The 21,972-nt window shown below is 38.1% G+C and overlaps 1 protein-coding gene across 12 annotated transcripts in view; it reads right to left on the reverse strand.

Annotated features, from left to right (window-relative positions):
- Positions 1-21,972, reverse strand: part of PARD3 (par-3 family cell polarity regulator) — a 441,459-nt gene that overhangs the window by 261,567 nt on the left and 157,920 nt on the right. For all 12 annotated transcript variants that reach the window (XM_021542942.2, XM_021542949.2, XM_021542932.2 and 9 more), the window contains exon 4: positions 4,264-4,442. In XM_021542942.2, coding sequence (XP_021398617.2) covers positions 4,264-4,442 — 179 coding nt within the window. The remainder of the gene's footprint in view (positions 1-4,263; positions 4,443-21,972) is intronic.

The raw sequence follows: 21,972 nt of genomic DNA on the forward strand, positions 1-21,972 counted from the left end.
GTGGCTGTTGACTAAATAGCAAAGACAAAAAGCAAAGGAAAAAAGCAATTACAAAATGATGTGCCAAATACACTGAGTTACGGGCTTGCTGTTGCTGATCCACACCACAGAGTACATTATGTGCCATTTGCTTTGCTGCAGGTGGGTGAACCCAACAGCCAGTGGCACTGAAGCCCATGCACAAACATTTTCCTCTCTCTTGAGCTCTCCTTTTTAACCTACATTTTCAATTCTTTCTGTTGTAACCATGTTGTTATCTCTGACAGGGCAACATATGAATCAAAATCAGAAAAGTCGCAGTGGGAAGTTTGTCATGAGCCTGTTATCCACAGTGTATCCATGCATTAAGCAAGGCAGGTTAACTAGATATGCCTTCAGTCTTTCAGAGTAGCAGGATCAAGGCAGGTAACTAATTTATAATGATAAGCTGTTCCTCACTACAAATGGAATTGTAAATTTAAAAAACCACACTGAAAATATATGGGATAATTAATTCATAGTCATTATAAGATGCAACTGGTTGTTGCATTTACACTCTTCCACTATTGTAACACAATATCTATGGGGAAAAAAACATGATTTTCATTAATGCAGCTCACATCTATTAAGGACAGCTAGTTGAGCAAATTTGCTTTGGTATTGAATTATTAAGAATGTGATTCAAATCAACAATTATTCAGAAAACAACAGTATCAAAAAAGATGTCACTGAAGTGGCAAAAAGCACATATGATATGCTTCAGCTGTGTACAATCTGTTCACCTGTACAGTTCAATACAATTCAAACAAAATTACACCTTGCAAACCAGGTATAACTCCACACCTCTGAGAAGAGATTTCTATTTAGAGATTTCTTCTTTTTGCATTAGAATGGCTCAGGAAAGCAAGAGCCAGGATTAAGTCAAGCTATGAGTCACTAGGTAGTACAAATATGTCTCTCTCACACATACAAAAGTGTCTGAAAATGGTTTTAACATTCAATTAAAAAAAAAAAAATAAATCCCAAGAAGCACATTTACCAACTATAGTAGATCAGGAGCCAATTGTGTGACTATTTCACAGATGGGAAGACCTGTTCGTTTGGTTGAAACCAAGCATGGGATTAGGTCAGGAATTACCTAGCTAAGTACAGTTAATAGCACTACAATAACTTGCAAATAATCAATAATTCCACAAATAAATGAGTACCTTGGAACAAAGACCACTTGGTTACCAGTTGCTTTTACAGGTGAAAAACATAGAAAGCAGAAATTATGTGAGATTCCAATTCTAAGGATAAAGAATAATGTATTATGTATCCTGATAATAAAAAGATGTTTCTTTACAAGAGATGATTTGAAAAATGGATGAGAATGCACACTCAGTTATAATGGGCATGGATTTCATATCACAACATCCTACTTATTGTAACAGAAATGCATCTCAAGTTCAACACACATCCAAATCTTTTCAAGACCAACTCAGGCTCCTCCAAAGCATACTCTTGTCTCTGGTTATCCTCTTCTTAGGGACACAGGAGATCCTGGTGTCTCATTCCATTTATCCCAGTAGCTACAGGCAGCACTATAGTTACAACAGTAGGATCCTTCAACCAGCCCATATTTTCACTCTTCCCCAGCACCCTTTTCCCTTTCTGTTTGCCCAGAACTACTGGCATATGTCCTGGCTCCTCACAGCCTTCTGTGCACGGCAGCACTCTCACCCCTTCATTTCATCTCAGCTTGGGCATCTGCCCGTTTTCCTGCCATTCCAAATTCTTCATAACCAAAATGAAACAAACACCAATAAGATGTCCTCTCTCACTTGTCCCTGAGAAATAAATCCCTTCTGCCAGACACATGCAGCTTCCCCTGTGCTAATTTCTCCAAAAATTGGACAGGGTTTCTACCTGTCAATTATTTCTCTTTAGAGGTGACGGACTGAAAGTAATGTCACTTCTTGGAGTCAGTAGGTGGATGAAGCTTTTGGCAACTCTCCCAGAAACCCTTTTCATGTTTCTGCAAGATACTGCTGGGGCAAAGTTGCTAATCTACAACTGTGCTGCAAATCTCAGCCCAAGAACATATGTTCTTGTGCTGTCAAGAAAGAGAACTGCAGTGAAAACATTACATAGTGCCAACCACTCACAAAAGATATATGGGTGCTCAAGCCCAATGCGCTGAGCAGAAAATTAAGACTGTTCTCATTGCTTTTCTCAAAATGTCTGTGTCATCTATAATCAATGAAACAGTCTGGAACAAAGCACAGCCATCTCTTTGTTAGCCGAGTAGCTGAAGAAAACAACCTAACATAAGAAAAGTACAGAGGACTTGTTATAGCTCAAATAACACAAATACATTTGTAAAAATTCATTGTTAGTACTTTGGTAAGAGATTGGTGACAGGGAGTTCAAAAATGCCACCATTTAGAATAATAATTCAAATGAAATTGTTGCTAATACTGTGAAAGGAAATGAGAATTCTTAATGCCCATTCCTAAGAAAAGAAGGATTGGCTACAAAATCTTGACTCGCATGAAGAAATCAAGACACTGAAAACAGAAAAAAAATAGTCTAGCATAAATCAACTCAGGATTAATTCATAATATATATCACAAGTAATTATTTAATTCCATGTGTTTACTGTAACTCATCTATTAAAAATAGTGATCTGCTCTATTTAAATGATCAATATACAGAATGCTCAAAAATGATAAAAGAATTTACCAGCATCTATTGTACTAACTAATTTAACTTCATTTCTTTCCAATCTTCTTGGTTTAATGTTCTCTGGTGCCTTGCTTCCCATCCCTACATGAGATCATATGCATTCCTTTCTAGTTTGGTCACTGTGCTCCAATAGACATGAAATATTTTCATAAAAATCAAGAGTAAGTACATGCTGAACAACTAATGATGAGACTAGTGTGAAAGATTAGCTACTGTTCAATTCTCTCCAATTTCTGCTAACTTCAGACACTCAAAGAAATCTGATTACACTGTGTATAGCCCTTCATATCTATGCTTGTGGAGTAACAAAGTGTCATCTCATTATCATTTCACAAAAATTAACTGAAAATGTTAATAATTCAAATGGATTAGATTATCATTTTTCTTCTCTGAACCAGAGTAGTATAAAACACATATTTACAAAAGGGCACACACTTCTGTGCCACACCTGTACAAGTGACAGAAAACATACTATTTCCTGTCTGAAATCGTGATCAATCCTGATCAGAAACATAACAATAATACCAAGTTAAACTGACACCTCTGCATGAACAGGGACCTCAATGCCTATGAGCACTAAGCTTTCATAGATTCTTTTGAGATGACCAAAGGCCCACTGAAAATAGTTTGGTTCATTAGCAGTGTATAAAGGCTTCTTTATTTGGGGTGTGTGAATCCCTACTGCTGTGACTTAGTTTGCATTTATACTACATACAGTTAACAGGAATGAGAGGAAAAAATAAAAGCTATAATAAGCTGCATATTTTCCAAGAGGACTTTGTCCTGTGTAGTCAGAATGGCAACCAAAAATGCAACATTCTTTTAAAATTACTCATTTCTATTAGAAAATACACATTTTTTCCTTTTGAGTTTTTCCTTTTGAGTTTCTGCATGTTACCATCACAATTATGGGCAATGTGGGATCTGTAGAAAGGGACACGATTCTTCCAATTTTTCTTAATATTGCACTGAGAAGAGTGGTTCTTGCTGACTTCTTTAGCAAATAATGCAATTCACGTAGAGATACTGAAATCATATTGAAAAAAATGAAGAAAAAATACACCACATTTCACTGTTTTATTTTTAAAACTGTTATCAAGGAGAGAAATAATTTGCAATTTGTGTTTTGTATTACTTCACTAGAGTCTCAGAAAGTACAAATTAGCAATGCTGTGTTAGCAAGAGAAACCAGACCAGCTGTGGGCATGCAGATTATTCACTGACCTTCTAATCAGTAAAAATTATTACAGACATGGCCTACCAGCATTAAGAAAAAGTCGAAAAATAAAAACTTTGCAGAATAGTGAGTAATCATAGATTCAACTACAGCTAAGGACAAAAAAAATCAAGTTTTTAGAGTCCTTACTGTGGTTATCACCCAGAGTCTGGGAAGGGCAGGACACGTGTGACTCAAACACTTCACTGCTGCTGATGAGGTTTGGTGGACAATGTCAGAAAACACACGTTTAAACCAGGAGCAGATGAAAGAAACAGAAAACAATTCAAGATTCATGCACATTTGTCATTTATTTACTAAAGTGGGAGAGAGAAATATACCTTTCTTTCATGAGCGCTGGGCACGCCAGGGGTGTTCTGCTTGAGGAATCCCGCTGTTGTGGACCACCTGGTAGGGTTTTTCCGAGAAGGCTCTTCAGAAGGAAAATTTGTGTCACTCACAGAGGTTGAGAGGCCAATCAGTGCAGGGTCACTACTACGTCGGACGTGGAGAGGCATATCTGAAGAATAAAACAGACAGTAAATAAACATTGACTAGATTTATAATGTTTCTGACAAAGGAAAAATATTTTTTCAAGCTCTGGAAGGGTGGCTGCGACCAAATGTGGTTTCACAGAATAAGGAGTTATTGACCTCAGCATAGCTCCTCAAGGACAAGGTCTGTTCCCTCAAAACCACAGCCTTGCTGCTTGGCTGCACAAGGAGAAAATGAAGGCAAAACAACCCCTTTGAACCAAGCACAGCTCAGTGGCTTTCCAAGTACAAAGTTATCTGTTGGGTGTCGTGCAAAATAAAAAGCTGCAACATGAACAACCAGGAGGTTGAGGTGACATGCAGGTATTTTAAAGAGCAAGCGGGCAAAGCCTGGTGGCAAGGCAAGGTAAGGCAAGGGGTGGACTTGGACATGTGTCCCCCACCCTAATGCCAGGACTGCAGCCTGGGCACTGCCAGCACAACAGGCTGCCAGGAAACTGCAGGCCAGCCAAGGCAGCCTCCTGACCTTCTAAAATAGACTCTGCATTTCCCCCTCAAAACTTATGGAAGAGGACTGTTTTCTACTCTGCATTCTTCCTTTGCCTCTTCCTGACAGCTCAAACAAGATCTGTGCTGATTAACCCTGATTCCCTCAGCCTTCCAGCTGGCATGACTGACAGGAGAAAAATATTTCATTAGTAAAAAATGATGCAGCAGGAAGGTAGACTGATTGGAAAGAGATTTGGTTTTCTTAATATATGTAGAGGTCACATCCATTCTGGAAACTTTAATGGCACATTAAAGTTAGTTTCTTTTGAAATACAACTTAATTTTTTCCAATTTCATTTATTATCCTACAGCAAATACCCACACATCTATCCTCTCCTTGACCAAACAGAAGTTTCACTGCCTGAATTTGTGACCTCTTAGTACTCTCCCACTCAGCATGAGAACAGAGAGGCTGTGATTTATCAGTTTTATTTCTCTTTATTGCAGCACTGAGAACTCTGAATGCAAAGTGCAAAGGAAAGAAGTGAAAGCAATGGCACCTAAGCATTTGAGTCAGTGGGAAAGGCACAATGGGCAACAGCTGAGAATAAAAACCAGGACTAGGTTTTAATGCTTCGATGAAACAGTTCCCTAGGAAACTGAGGGTGCATGTCTGGCAATACTAACATGAAAACACAGTGACAGGAGTTGTTTATTAAATGACTTGTCTCAATCTCGACAATAGCTTCATTTTAATGTTACATTTAATAATATTAAAGAATCCTATTTTGCAGGGCATTACGAATACACTGAAAAATACACTAGGTCTTGCCACACAATGAAAACATTAGTTTTTTTAATCCACAAGGACTCCCGCTGCTGAGATATAAACAAGTGTTACATGACCAAACACCAAAACAGTCAATCTATGTTATGTTCATTCTGGTAAACAAGAATAACAAAGAATTAATGTTTTTTTCCCCACAACTGCTATACTATTTCCCTTTGCTTTCATTTTTTTATTTTTAATTTTCATAACAAAAGTTAATTTTCAGCAAACAAAACACTTTCTTTTCTAAATATATATACACTTATTTATAGATATACACGTAAGTGCATAATGGAACAAGAATTAATTAAAGGACTATTTCATGAAAGATTACTAATTATGAAGGAAAGTATTAATGGGCAGAGTTAAGCCTACTAAGAATTTGATTTCTCAGTATATACTCATAGACTAATAGAGGGTGTTTCTTTGATTGCCTTGCCTTGTTTTCAGCTACTTCAGCTCTCATGAAGCAGCTGAAGGCACAGCATCCCCTTTCCCCTGGATGACAAACACACAAACAGTGCCCTGTCAGACCACAGGAGATCTCTGAGCAGAGGTGGCTCAGCTGCAGCCCCAGGCAGTGCCCCAGCACACAGGATGAAGTGACCCCTTCCCAGCAGTGCCCGTGCTGCTGGTGCAGCCCCCAGAACACTTTCTCCTTTATTAGATCAGCCTGAGCCAAAGGGGGCTCTGCAGTATGTAGTACCACTTAAGAAAAATACCAATCTATATTTGTTCCAAGCAGCAGCCCGTGCACATTACCATGTTTGCCTTCACTACCCACCCCACAACAGAGAATTACAATTTTCAAACATGAGTTCACTTGCTCCTTATGCTTGTATGTCTATATATAAGTGTGGTGATAGCAAAATGTTCTTGTATTTTTACACTTCTTCTTCAAATTGCTTGACAAAACAAAAGTTCACTTGGGTGAACTTCTGTAAGAAGAGAAGCCAAAGAAAGAAAGGAAATCAAGCCAGCATTTCTGGAGAGGAGCAAGCCATTATTGCTGCCTTGGCTTTTGCTTTGTAGTGAAAACCTGACAATTTGCACAATGGTGATTACAGACTCCTCAAAATACAGGTAGTCAATTATACAATGGAATTCCCAAATATTCATATGCTCTAGAGAGAACATTAACATGAGAAGCTTCTCTACAAAATCTACTCACAGATGAGCCACCTTTAGTATGACTAGTTTAATTTCAATAAGTTTAGCTATTAAGATATTTTCAGATGTTTACTGAACATTTCATCAAATCTTTTTTTAAAAAGGTATTCAGTAAATATGAAGATACAAATGATCTCTTCTAGTCTATTCTTATGGAAATGGTTCCATATTTAAGAAGTAATTTGTTTTACAAAGCAAACTTTGCAATAAAGTGAATTATAGAAGACAAAAAAATTGTGTGTGTTGCATCTATATATTTCCCAAGTTAACAAGACATTTAAACACATGGCATTATTTTTTGTATTGCTGGAAGGGGACAGGCACACAGAGCTGGCTCTAACACATGCTGCTTGGCAATGGTCAATAGGTCTTAATCTAAGAACTAAATCTTGTTCACACTATGTTAACCACAAGCTGGAAACATCTCCTGCATTCTCTTCAGTTCTGTTCACTCTCCATTAAAACAATAACATAAAAGAATATATTGAATAGATTTTTTTAACCAATATATTGTTGATTACAATCCTCTAGTTTACAGAATTTGACTAGAATTTATAGATTTGAAGAGGATATACTTTGAAATATTAAAAGGAAAATCAAAGGAAAGGAACTTAATAATTAAACCACAGATAAAGTTCGCATGGGACCGATGCAATGTCACTGATTCCAGGATGATGGCTGATACTGTTTGAAGTCTGTGGTTTCTTTGAAGAGTGGATAAAACAGCAATGAACTCTAATCACAAGGCTTCAAATTCTCTGTGGCACTAATGCACTGTAAATATTGATTTGCTTCTGCAGCTAAGGTGCCTTTTAAATAAGCACTTGAAATGGTAAATCTAATAATGAATTACAGGAAGTTTTAAAAGTCTAAAGAATAAAGAAAAATTAAATTAAAAATCCTGAAAGTTACCCTCCTAACACAGCTCTTGAGTCACATTCAAGGACTTGAAGTATTCAACCAAGAGTCAACTTCAGAAAGAATTATGTTGACAGAGAATCCCATTAAGTTATGTATATAGCCAGAATTCTGCTAGAAGATGGTTATTTGTAGGATAGATCCAAGCTGTATAACAAAATGCTCACATTCATAATCATGAAATTCTGACTGGAAGTCTCATTTTATTAAAAGCAACAGCAGTTTCACTATAAATTATAAAAACAGCCAATACACATTTTATAACCTTCTTTAAATGTAAAGAACACAGAGTTGTACCTTCCCTTCCTGCCAGCAATTCCATTTTTATTTTAAAAGGGTCATCACCTTCTCTGATTTTTAAATATGCTCATGAGCAAAAGTATTTGAGGATCTGGCAAATTTCATCCATAAAGCTGAGTACGCTGCCCTGCATGCAGGCACTCAGCACAATGGATGGTGGTCCCCCAGAGCAGAGCTAATATATACCTTCCCATCCCAATTTCCTCTTGGATGTCAGCTTGGAGGGCATGACTAGAAAAATACATAGTTATATTTATATAGCATGGCCACGATAATTTTACTCTGAGAAGGTTTTGGCTCCCCAGTGCGACTGCAGTTTGTGCAATTTGGCGTGCAGTGGATTTAAGGCACAGAAATGAAAAAATGATCTCAGAGTCATTTCTGGCCATCTCACACAGACCATCAGGCTCATGACAGATGAGTAGAGCAGAAGAGGATTTTTTTTTCCTCTCCACACTCTGAGACATCTCTGGGAAAATGATAAATCAGTGAAACCAAAAAACTCTGTGGGAAAGAGTAGCTTTTAACCAAAAAGCTCTTCAGGTTAGACAGAGATGCTGAAAGTGATCCCATAGATACATATGTACATCAGGGTGCACTGTATGCACATGACACACACACATCCTACGTCAGCATCAAAAAAACAGTCTGGGGATGGGAGACAGAAATTGAACAGCCTTGCTGTCTCCACCACCCATCCAGCTCATCGTTCTGCTCAAATCCTCATCTGGAGCCCAAGAGAAAGGCTGAATCAGGGTCATCCTGGGGCTGAGGAAAGCAGGACTGCTTCTTTCAGCTTGAAGTACTTGGAATTACAAGCTAAGGCTTTGTCTATATTTAATTGAAATACCTTTTTAAAAATATTTAATCAGCCTTGAGTTTCACACTCCAGCATAGCTCCTGGAGCTCTGGCTCAGATTTCCGTAGGTTCAGTTCATCTCCTTGTTCTACTCAGTTGGACACAGCAAGAGCCAAACAGCCCCTATGACATTCAAAAGCTCAAATCCCCGCATCAGTTCAACTTTCCTATTCGCAAACCTCTAAAGACAAGGTGATGGTAATTTCCAAAGACCACAAAGGCTGTTGTAGACTTGACTATGGATAGAAGAAAAATAGTTGGGAGGCAAAAACCAGCTGATTGTGAACTTATCTACAAGCTACATTAAATCCTAGCAGCAGCTAACATAAGCCAGGACTTCTCTACAAGATTAACAAAACAGTGCAAATCAAATGTAGATATCCTGAATTAGAAATGAAAGAGAAAAAAAATAAAAAACAACCTTAAGCCATTCCAAGAGGTAAAGAACCACTGCTGGGAAAACAGCACCATCTGTCCTGCAGAAGAAAACAGTCACACTCTATGGAGATGGCAGCTGGGAGGGATACAAAACAGGAGCAGTGCAAAGCTACCACCAATTGTAGGTCTTTTCAGAAACATACTTTTGAACGTCACAGCAAAGTAGGAGAATATACATATTTATTTATACACACACCACCAACTTTTCCTCATGGCCCAGAGCAGTATTTTTCTTTCTCCCAGAATCACTAAAAAAAAAAAAAATTCAGCATTTCAGAATGTCAAAATCCCAGAATTTGTTTATTTGTATTATTCTCCCCATCTAGCCTCCTGTCACTACTTACCCCCGCCTTCCCTTAAAAAAACTCTTTTTTCATATGTCACAGACCTCTCAAATCTCCCCTAAACACTGCTGCAAAGCACATAACCTTTGCCTCTTTGAAGTCACTATTGCTGTTCATTTTTGTAAATATTATTCCAGTCTTAACTTGTTCAGAAGGCACCATGAATTGTGTATTTCTTTTATGAAATACCCTCAGTGCTGTTTAAATCCTCCCTGTCATTTTTTGGAACTTTGATGCTAATACATAGACAACAGTAATCACATTTGGGTATTTTATTGTCATGATGTCAACCCAGAACATCCAAAAAAATCCCGAAACTTCTTCGGTAGTCTTGCTTCAGCATCTGTCTTGATAATTAAAGTATAAGTTCAGTTTAGATCAATGTTCTTATACATTATCTTCTATTTATTCAGGCTGAATCAAACTGCATTCAGTTGTGTAGCACATACCTGTTGGGTTATATATATCTTTCCTTCATTCATGCTGTTCTATTTTCCCAGTCTATTAACAACTAGAAATTTAATTAACATACTCTTTACAATACTGATTCTCTTAGATTTAAAGATGTTAAATAAAACCAAAAGTGACAGGAAGCCTCATGAAACCCTATTGGACAACAATCTCTAGACTGTCTCTAACTTTTAAGGTTTCTATGCTGATTTTTAATTCATACTGAAATGTTTATGGTCACATTTCAAAACACTTAAATTTCTATCAAATGCTTCAACATTTACAAATACTACATGAATTACACAGCATTCACCTGCAAATGCCAAGTATTTTGTATTCCTAGCTTTCCCTTTTAGAATTACAAGAAAGGTGACATAGTTTAGATAATTAGCATTTCTCTACTTGAAAATATGTTTATGCATAAAAATATAATCTTCTAAAACAAAATTTTCTACATTCAGAACTCTAAATAACAAGACTTCCACTGCTCTTACAGAGAAAAAAAAAATCAGTTTCACACAATTCCAGATATTTATAACTACTTCATGTACAAACCAACTGGTTTTAGTTGTTTTTCTAGCAATTCATCATCAAACAACAGTTTATGTACTTCTCACAGACATATTTTCAATGTTATCAAATATTCTCTGTTTTCTTGTATCTTTAGTTTTAAAATGGCACATTTATAATCATTTGCACATTAAACCATGACAAGTCACCATGAGCCTGTTTTCCTCCCACCACTGCCCCATGCAGCTGGAGCTCTGGCAGGCAGCCACACCAGGGGCTGGGCCACAGCACTGAAAACACCCAGCGTGGTCTGGCAGATGGCAGAGGAATGCAGTAGGTTGTGTCCCCAGCCATCACATCAATGCAGAGAAAAGACATTTTGCTGTGTAAAACACACCAAGAAAAGCCCACTGCATGCCAGCACACCTTTAAGAAGCATAGGACATTATGTTGGCCTGCCTATGATCAAAACTGGAAGAATGGATAACAGAGCAAAGAATGCAAGCAAGCCACCAAAAAGAAATATTGTTACAAAGCAGAAGAAAGAAGAAAAGTCTTTACTTTCCTGGTATAATTTTCAGTTTCTTTTAATAGAACCTAAGTTTCCCATTTCCCCAACCATGACTGCTCAATGACTTTGAAATTCAGAAATAAAAAAACAACCTGCCACAGTTATATTTTAATAATGAGGTAATGTTAAATCCTTATCTTGAAAGGCCTTTAAAATAACAATCTTCTTTCTCTTTATCTAATATTCTTTCTTCTTACTTTTGAATACTAGGATCCAGGAAGAAAATTACGATTGCACCCTGAAACTCAATTTACTTAGACACTGACTTTTAAAGCTAATTAGAGAAAGATCTTTAAAACTGAAATTAAAATTTAATTACCTTCACCCTCTCAGTCTCTTTTCTCTGGCTCTTTTCTAAAATGCAAATATCTTTATATGCCAAAAGAAAAGACAAAAATGTCAGATTTTACAAATGTTCTACTCATCTCTGTCAAAAAATTGTGTTTCAGTATATTTTAATGAGCTAAAATAGTCTCGGGGTTTGGGGTACATTCTTCATTACTTCCTTAAAACATACTGGATTATCTCTTTACCTATTTTCATGCTACAGCTACATATGTAAGAAAAATACACTTTTAGTACACCAGATGCCAAAATTTTTGCAAAAAAATTATGTCTTACTTTTTCAAACAGTTGTGTGACAGTAGGAAACATAATCAACTTTGCTGCTGTTGAAGTTATTTTGCTTTCATTAGAGATCATACCTTGCTAATAATACTGTGATTGATATTTAGCTCAGTAGTAATGAAGACACTGTATGACACATCTTCATTCATTCTGCAGTGCAAGCAAGAGTTTACAGTGACAGGAACAAATTCCTGGCTTCTTTGAGTTGATAAAACTTCAGCACTCTGAGACACAGGAAGGAAGTTGGCAGATATTTTTCTTCCCACAACTTTGAAACATCCCCTGAAACTTCATGGAAAAAGTCCTCCTGTTACTAAACATAATGCAGTGCTATGAAAACTGTTGATTTTTTATGGTCTAAAAGCCTTTGGGTAGGCTCAGAAAAGAAGGAAGACATTTGCAACATTTTCCTGGATAGGAGAGAAAAAAACACAGATGCAACAATAGGATTTACACTGTAACTTGAAGAGCTCAGTTGGGAAGAACAAAGAATGTTAAAATGTGTATAATTTATTTCATCAGTGAGTTTCAGTCAGAGAAAAACCTGCTGTGGTTGCCAATGTCATGACCCCCTTCTGGTCCCCAGGCCACCACTGTGCTTTTATGTGAGGAGGAAAGGGGGTGGGGAGAAGAACAGTACCCTGCAGCACACCAGGTATCAGGGGTTCAGTGCTACTTGTTAGCTTATGTCCATTTCTGACTTATCAGAGAATAAAGTTTCTTTCAACATCTGCTGCCAACACAGCCTGGTACATCACTGCATGACCTCATGTGTGAAGTGAGAATTCCCATGTGGATCATTTGCAGATGCCAAAGAGTTAAACATGCTTAATTGCAATTCAGTAGGTATGTGTATAATTAGTAAGAGATTTGTCGCCAACACAAGTCCTTACAAAGCTGGTACTGGAATCTCTCTCCTTCTCTACTCTCCATCAAAAAAAAACTAATTCCTCATCCACTGGCTCATGAATTACATCACAAACTGACTTGACACAGAAGTAAAAGCCTGCACTGCCCAGAGAGCTTCGGAGCCTGCAGGCTGTCCATCAGAATCCCCTCTGTGGGAACTGCCCAGTGAAGGAAATCCTACACACCAGCCACTCCCTGGGAAGGAAATGAAAACCTGCAGCATTTCCACCAAGAATGGGAAAAAACTCCTGAACTTCTGGATTGGTAAGACATCACAATGGCACTATCACTAAACAGTCTGGTGGTACACAGGATACGGAAAATTAAGGGTAGAAGCTGGGATCCTACTGGTGTCTTAATCACAGGAACTATGAACAAGTTACATGTGATGGTTGTTTACCTCAGTTATTTTTGAAGCAGTAAGAGAAGAGGTATTTCTTTGCCAGTCATCAGATGAATGCTCAATCTTTGGAGGTGTCTGGCTGTTAATCTGCTACTTCTCCATGTTTTGTGGAGCAGTTCCTTGCCACTGAGTAGGCACTTGGCAACCCTCCTTTTCAGGCTGGGGTAAGCATGGCTGGTTCCAGCCTTGCTCCACTGCAGAGAAGTTCAGGAGTCATCAAGAATTGAGCTGGAGTTTTTTTTGAGATATAAAAGCAATTCTGCATATCACAGGCCACTGTCAAGCTGGAGAAGTCAACAATTTGGGGATATCAGTGCCTGGAGGTAGATCTGAACCTGAGTTACACAAAATCCAGATAGCTTCATTGCAGAAATTATTTAGACAGATTTTTAACTGAAGCAAAAAAACTTGACCACAACAATTTAAAAGGTTAGGGTTTTTGGACAGAAATTATATGTGCATAGCTACACGCACAAAATACAAAAAAAAAAAAAACCCAAAACACATGGGAAAGAATTGCCTCTATGCACACTACTGAGTTTCCAGCACAGCAAACAACATTTACAACTAATGTCTGTAATAAGACAGAGTGAACATAGTCCTGAACTTCTATTAAAAATTACCAACAGCTTCTGCAATTTTAATGGCACTTGCTCTTGTTTCCATGACAGAAACATTTACTAGGATTATTAGATGCTTGTTGGTACATTCATGAAACATGCTCTCATTATCAAATGCTCTCATTATCAAATATCTGTGAGTTAACGTTTCACTGAACTCCTATCTGCTGCTGATGACCAAGAAGAGCAAAAGATCTCAAGCAGAAGTAGGAAAAGGCCACGTCATGCCACCCCATGTGCTCAGATAAACAATATTTAGCAGAAAACTCTTCTGCACGCAGGGACTAATACAGCTCAAAGGCAAAGCACAAAGCACAAAGATCTCAAGAATATTATTTTCTGTCATTCAGTTGCAAGTATCAAGCTGAATCCCCACAGACAAATGAAACATTTGCGTGTTTAAGTAATGAGATGAAATGCCACCAACCCTCCTCATCCATGGGGGACACGACAGCAGAGCTGCCATGACCATGACATAGGAGGGCAGATAGCACTGCTCTCTGCCAGTATATGTGATGTTGTGCCTGACCTTTCATTGGGGTAGGTCAGAGAACAGTCTGGAAGCTGCAAAGTTTGGTAGCTACACAAAATAAATGGTGACCAAACAAGGTCTTTCCAGCCACAGAGTGGGGAATAAGAAGCTCAGCTTCAACACAATATGCTAAAATCTTCTTTAATTCTTAATGTCAAAGATCACTTTCTGCAGAAAACTCCAGTGTTCCCAGTAGCCAAATAGTAAGGCAATCCAACCTACACTGAAATATCGTTCAGATAACACCCACAATGGGACAGTAACACATAACACCTGCTGGTCTCCACAGAGACAGACCAGCAGACATCCTCAATTCTTTTCTAGATATCCCCTTACTGTTCAAAACCATGCCTAGTGAACAGTAGGAAACTAGTGCTGCTTGAAGAATGTGCAAAGTTGAGCATCTTTACATGTAGTTTTCAAAGTCCCCTACAACAACAGGGAGCATAAATTGCTCTGTTTTGGAAATGAAGAACATTTTCTACACCTTAGAAAAACTTTGGCAATGTCTATTCTTTTTATCTTTCTTTTTTTTTTTTTTAATTTTTATTTCCCCTCTGTTTTTTTTTTTTCCCATTCCTCTCCTTCTACAGCCCTGAAAACATGCAGTTACACTGCATGCTTAATTATGTGACTCTCACACAGTTTTTTAATTTCACATTGCCAAATCTGAATAGAGTAAAAAATTATTCCTATAAGTTCAAAATCAAGAATAAGCCAATAGAAAGAGCTTCAACTGAGATTCAAAAGGAAATCTTGCTACATGAAAGACAGTTCGTGAATTTTTGGATCAATGACTTTTCATGCTTGCAGTTGCCAAATTTCATTAGAATTTGTGATTGGTTCTAGCCCAGAGATGAAGATCATCTTTCTTAGTGGAGAAACAGCTTTAGCCAGAACTAACAGAAGATATTTACTGAAATACTATGGTATATACTTCGTGCCAGAATTTGTCAGATTCCCAGCAGCTAACTTTTCCAAGCTGTTTCCACACCACAAAGCTCCCTCCTTGTCTCATCCTAGAATGTGCTACAATAATTTCAAATATCTGCCTGCAGAGAGGGCACATGAGGTGGACAAATTTTAGTTTACAAAATCTGTAAATATTTAACTTGTATTATTTTTTGTTAGTATTCATTTTATTCTATCAAGGAATTCTCATTTTGTTTTGTTCTTCAAAGGAAATGAATAAGGCAGTTATTTTTCTGCAGCCCAAAATATATTGATACACTGAAATGAGAAAAAGAGCAGACTACCAGTATATTTTACTTGGTCTTCTTCCATTAGCATGAGGAATTGGAGGTTGTTGCTTAAACATGAGGAATGTCAACAGATTCCAAAAAAAATCAACAGCCCGGGACAGTTTATCCAGGAAATTCCCTGCAAGTAATCAGCTGGACAAGAGTACTCTGCAAAACTCCTCACACTCTGCACTCTACGCTAAGCAGAAAAAAAAACATGTTCCAACTGGTCTGGCAACTGAATGGCTTCTTCTGCACCTGAACCCAGACAAGCAACTTATGCACTTGTGTACCCCACTCTCTCCCAAGAACTCCCTGCAGAAAAACTGTAACAAAATCTCTGCTGAGGATGGACAGAAGGAAAACCAGGAAAACAAAGGAACTACAGTTGTTCTAATTCCCATGAGCCCCAGGCCAGGGATGCTTTTCTCATGGGCTGATGGACAGAGCGCTCACTTCCCTGAATGGCACACACCCAGACACAGCCCCACAGCGTCAAGGGCAAGACCGCAGTCCACAGCAAAATGGATCCAGGAGCAGAGCAGGAACATGCAAGGGTCACTCTCTATCCAACTGCCAGGATGAAGATGCAAAGGAAGAGGCAAAAAAGAGACTTTTTCTGGCTAAGTGCCCCAGCTGCACAGGGATACCAGCCAGGATGCAAAGGAGAGCTGTAAGAGCACTGTGGCATCGAGTCCTCAGCATCTGCAGGCTTCCCCTACCAACCCTGCACCTGCATAACCATAACATGCTCCTATTATAACCAAAGATAAAATTCAGTCTAACAATACTTAATGTTAATTCTTCACAAAGGCTCTGTGGAATGCAATTCCTCAAAATTTTCAACTCCCCAAAAGGAAGTTATCTTGCATAATCACTAAAAGAGAGCCACAGAGAAAAGAGAGCCATCTCCTGTACTGATGGAGCTATTTCTTTAACCTACCTGAGAGCAAATGGTTTTAGGGAACAAGTCATATTATCATAATTTTTATATTATATTAGAATTTAGAACACTTGCGAGTAGTAAGACCTTCCTATCACATTGATTTTTCAATCCATGCATCCTTACATGGCTTGTGCAAAACACCTTGCCATTCACAGAATAAACACAAGGAAAATGCACAAACAACTGTGAGTGGGAGAATACCCATAGGCTCTCACAGATCATCTCCACAGCCAATGTGCTCCCAGTAGGAACCACCTCTGTTTTTTGAAGTGCTTACTTAAAAATCTGAAAATTAACTCAAAATGTTCTCATTCTACACCATTTTTACATTAAATATGGTGCTTCTGACTAAAACTACTTTACTGATTAATAAAAGTAGTAATCTTGTGTTTTATATAAAATAAGAAAGAAGAAAAATAGGTTAATATTGTTCAGCTACCTATGTTTATACAATCTCTGAAGGCAGAGTATTTTTATAACTATATGAGAGCTAGTGTATTTAATATTTCATATAAGACGTCAAAAATCTACTGCATTAAATAACATCTAAGATACTTACTCATCACAACAAATACAAAGGCTACCTAAAACAGTTACCTCTTGCAGATGTTTTTTGAAGTCATTACAGAAAAGTAAACTTGTATTAATACAGATACATATTATCTGTAGTTGGGATTTTTGTCTCTAGAAAAACTGAAACATTGTCTTATCTACCATTCACATAAACACAAAAAATACTTCTTAAATGTTTCTGAAACTAAATAGTTTTCTGAGAACAAGTTCATTACTTTGTGTTCTTCTCTGGAATTCTTAGAACTATTTTAAAAGTTATTAGTTCATGGCAGAGTTCTCCTTTTTTTTTTTTTTTTTTTTGTCATATGAGATTTTGATTTATGTATTTTTCAAGTTTTTGAAAATACTTCCAAAGGATGTTTAACATTTTCATTCTCAAGCTCAAAGTTAGGAGAGAAAACTTACCCATTGGTCATGCAACACATACAAAATGCAAACCTTCTCAACAATTTTAAAAAGGAAGCCAAGACTTTGCATATGTGGGAAATGAAGCCTGAATCTTAATAATGGAGGGTATTCCATCCCCTCCACAACAGAACATTTCCAATGAAACTGGGGGGTTTTATCATGCAAAAGCCAACAAGACAAAAGACTACTCATGGAGGAACAAGTCCTGGCTGCAGGTATTAAAAAATCTCAAGACGGGGACAAATTTGGCTGCTTCTTGTTCCATGCCCAGCATCAAGCAGCACCATAGACTCCCTCAGTTTTTATCACCTCTTGGAATACAACCATCATCATACCTTTTTGTGTGATTACCATGGCAATTCTAATCTAGGGAAGATTAAAATAAATCAAACAGCCATATGTGCTTTTTCTGAGATGACCAAAACCATTTGTCGAAGGAAGGCTGCTCCCATGTTCCTCAGAAGCAGCTGGGTTATCTCAAATACGAGTGCAGGACTAAAACCACCTATGAAATGTGAAGAGTTTTTTGCTGTTTCCACACAGCTGCTGAGGAGAAAAGCAGTTAAACGTCTTGGAGAGCTCTGTTGCTTCTCTTCAGCAGCAACACCTCAGCAGGGCTGGAAATGGGAGCCAAAACTACCCAAGCCCACAGGCATTCAGATGTCCACGTTCCTCACTCCTGGCTGGCACAGGGACAGCACTGGGATGCTGGCCCCTTGGCCTGCTAACTCCAGGAGAAAGGAAGAGGCAGAGCTCATGAGGCTGAGAGATGATTATGCTCAGCACATCCAAAACCTGCAGGCAGGTACATAATATCCCCACAAGGTCACTGGCTCCTGTCACAGATCACCATAAAACAGTCCCCTTTCTGACCACAGACATTTTGCAGTTCTTGTCCCCGTGCACACCTTGTGCTTTAGGAAGTCCTGTGACACAGACTGAGAGGACAGAGTGCCACCTTTTCAGTAAACAGCACTTCCCAGCCCCCTTCCTGAGGGGCTTTTAACTATTCCGTTTCCCTTTCCATACTACAGGAGAGGAAAAGGAAAGATGTGGACATCACACGCTTTGAATCGCATTCCAGTGGGATTCACCTAGAGATGACTGAAGGATAACGAGCTTAATCCACAAAAATATAATACTAAGTTCTTCAACAAAATACAGTTTATCAGATTTGCTATCAAAGAAAACCAACCTCTCTCTGTTCCTAAAGTGAAGGATGAAAGTCTTTGCATGAACAAAACAAACACAGAAATTCTTGGATCAAAATTCACTCAGCAGCATTAGGCTGAAAAAAATTTCCTGCTGATTTACTGCATGGCAGTTTCTTGTCTAGCCTTTCCAAACAGCAATCTAACATCAGTGTGAGGACAGCAAGAGGGAAAATTGCTGCCTAAGTGGCAGGTTTGTTATTGTTTGACAATTCTAAAGAGTTCACTAGAAACTTCTAAAAAGAGCATCTTTAATTCCCTGAAATTACTGATAATCGGCCAAGTGAATGGAGAACAATTATGAGGAAAATTGAATGCTTCCAAATGCCAATTTGCTGTATATCCTGAATTAATATTGCATAAGCATTTCTAGTCTCTTGCTGTAAAAGCAAAAGACTAAAATCCTAGGCCCACAGGCAATCTTGCATGGCTCTCCTCATGGATTTCTGTATCATCATTTTTGCATTTTATAATCATACTTAGCATTTATGTGGTGACTTACATATTTAACCTATTTTTCTCTCAAAACCGCTCCCACCCCAATCTGTCAGGTAAACTGTCTTCTGCATTAAATGTTCAACAATAGGCAGTCACACACAACAGCATGAAGTCCCTAATACAGCCAGAGATATAAGCTGGGTTTTCCTGCTAATTAAGTCAGAGCACACTTGAAGCCATTGTTGCAAAATACAGCCTTGCAGAATTTTTTGTAATACAGCTATGCCAGCAGTTGGCCATGAAGTACAGTTAAGAGAATAAATACTCTGGGAAGAAAAGGGCTCAAAACATCCTTGTTTTTTTAGCTGAGCCAAAACAGATCAGTTTCTGCTGAAGGGCCAAGGAAGCATTAAAAGTCAATCCAGAATTTTTGTCAGCCTGTTTCCTGGGTAGCAGCTGATTTGCTAGCCAGTCCCACAGGAGAACATGACCAGCCCAAGCTATGGTGACTCAACCACATGCTGTCCATCCTCCTTAGTCTTCACTTCCTCTGCACCAAGGAGGAGCTGAATCAAAAAAACAAATGCAAAAAACCCTTTAAGATTAATTTTAAAGCAAAGCAAGACAAAACAAACCTAACCAACACACTCCAGCTACAAACAAAATGTAGGGTATGGATGAATGGGAAACCTGCCTGCTGGAGGGTTTGCAGAAGCAAAGGATATTGGAGCAGTATATACAGATTTCTGTGGCAGACAAAGATGGGAAGACTACAGAATTGGCTGGCATGGACAATGTAAACAAGAAGAAAAGATGAAAAACTGCACCACAAAAAATAATTGTTAAGAAAACAAATACAGAAAAATCTTAAAATAAGAAAAGCATAGGTCCAAATATGCAAAGAATCACCCACTACATGCATTGCAGCACTACTGTGAGGCTCCAAACAAGACTCATAACTCAAATCCTGAAGACACCCTGTGATCATACTGTCAAACACCTATATAAGCCCAGGTACACCATGCAATAATGTCTGCATTTAGTCTTTTAACTTCTGTTGGAAATACAGAAAAATATTGACTTTAATTTCAAGACTTCAGGAGACAGAGAATCCATCAAAGCCCCAGGACTGTCATTTTTAAAGCTCCGCAATTCAGTGAATGTCTTCTATGTCAGACAATCCACAGTTTGTGTTTCAGGAAAGGTAATTCAAAATGTCATCATGCACTTACACAAATCTAACATTACACACCACCATTTTTCATTTTGTGATTAACACTTGAGAAATAACAAAAGTGTATTCATGTGGGATTATCCCTCCTTTTTGTGTCTTTAACTTTTTTGGGGTTTGTTTTTTTTTTTTTTTCTTTTCTTCAGTTTCTGGCATGGACCAGGTCTTAGGTTCTACAGAGAGCTTTGCAAAGAGAAAGGGTGATTGGGAGGGCAGCAGCAACCTACTCACTTTCTCTCTCATAGTCATACATCATTTACATGGGTCCTAGGGTAACTGTTTATACAGCAAAGTAATATCAAGGAAACAGTTATGTATTTTTATTTGTCCCCAGGGAGGTAAACATTCCCTGACACTAGCTCCTCTTCCTGCCCTCCCCCTCCCCTCTTCTGATCCATGCATCTTGGCTCCTTAATTCTTCAAGCCTTCTCTTTTCGATTCTCCTTCTGTTTCTGATCACAAGCTGATACAAAGTGTTTGTCTCCTTTCTAAAATTTCCATGAGGCATCAAGTTAACCCAGATGCACTGGGTTCTCAATCTGGAAGTCAGCAAATGGAAACAGAAGGAAGGAGCATCAAGTCACCAACTAACCTTCTCTTGGGTTAAAGCCTCATCGCATCACACGTGCTGAGCACCTCACATTCTGCAGCTTGATAACTACAGACAGAAAGCACTGAGCACACAAAGAGCCTCCAGCAGCAGCCCTACCTTTGACATTTCCTCACTTTTCATTGTTAAAAATGACCCTTCAGGTATCTTACAAGCAAATGACAGAAAAAAATAGTGAGGGGAAAAAAATCAAAATCAAAGAAGGAAACACAGATCAAAAAGTTTACATTGCAGTGAGAGTAATAAAATAGTTATTACGAAAATCAAACAAATGTATTTCATTTGATGGGTCAAAAGGAAAATAAAACAGAATTAACCACATGTATCTACGGGTGAAAATTATCATCCCTCTTGCTAAAACTATGACTTTAAGAAATTTTTCCAAGGAACGATAAATGAAACACTGTATTTGGTTTAAATGTTACATATACAAGGACTTAAAAAGAAAAAAAAAAAAAAAAGAAGAAATGCAAAAAAGCCCCACAAATACAGCTTTCCTTACAAAAATCATCCCTTTTGATACAGCATAAAATTAATTATTGGATTTAATTACTTACTAAACTCACTAAATGCTGCAAAAACATGTGGTCAATGAAATGCCTTCCTCCCACAGACGTCTGAAACTCCGATCCTTTCTAAGGCAATTCTAACTATGTACCAATCTTATCTGCTTTCATACAGAAAACACTGAAAACCTGCTGTCCTAAAACTCAAGACATCTGCCAGATCTGGGAGGCATAAAGTAGAGAAAAATACACCATTGATTCACAAGGACTCGGTGCCTGTTAAACACAATTGGGATTTGCAGAGAAACCTTGAAAGCATATGTACTGAGAATATATTTAAAACATCTGGCAAAACCTGGATGAGGGGAGGGTGGAACCAAGCTCATAACACAAGAGCAAATTAAAATACTTCATTAAAAATAT

This window comes from Lonchura striata, chromosome 1 (assembly GCF_046129695.1).
Source record: "Lonchura striata isolate bLonStr1 chromosome 1, bLonStr1.mat, whole genome shotgun sequence".
Classification (NCBI taxonomy): Eukaryota; Metazoa; Chordata; class Aves; order Passeriformes; family Estrildidae; genus Lonchura; species Lonchura striata.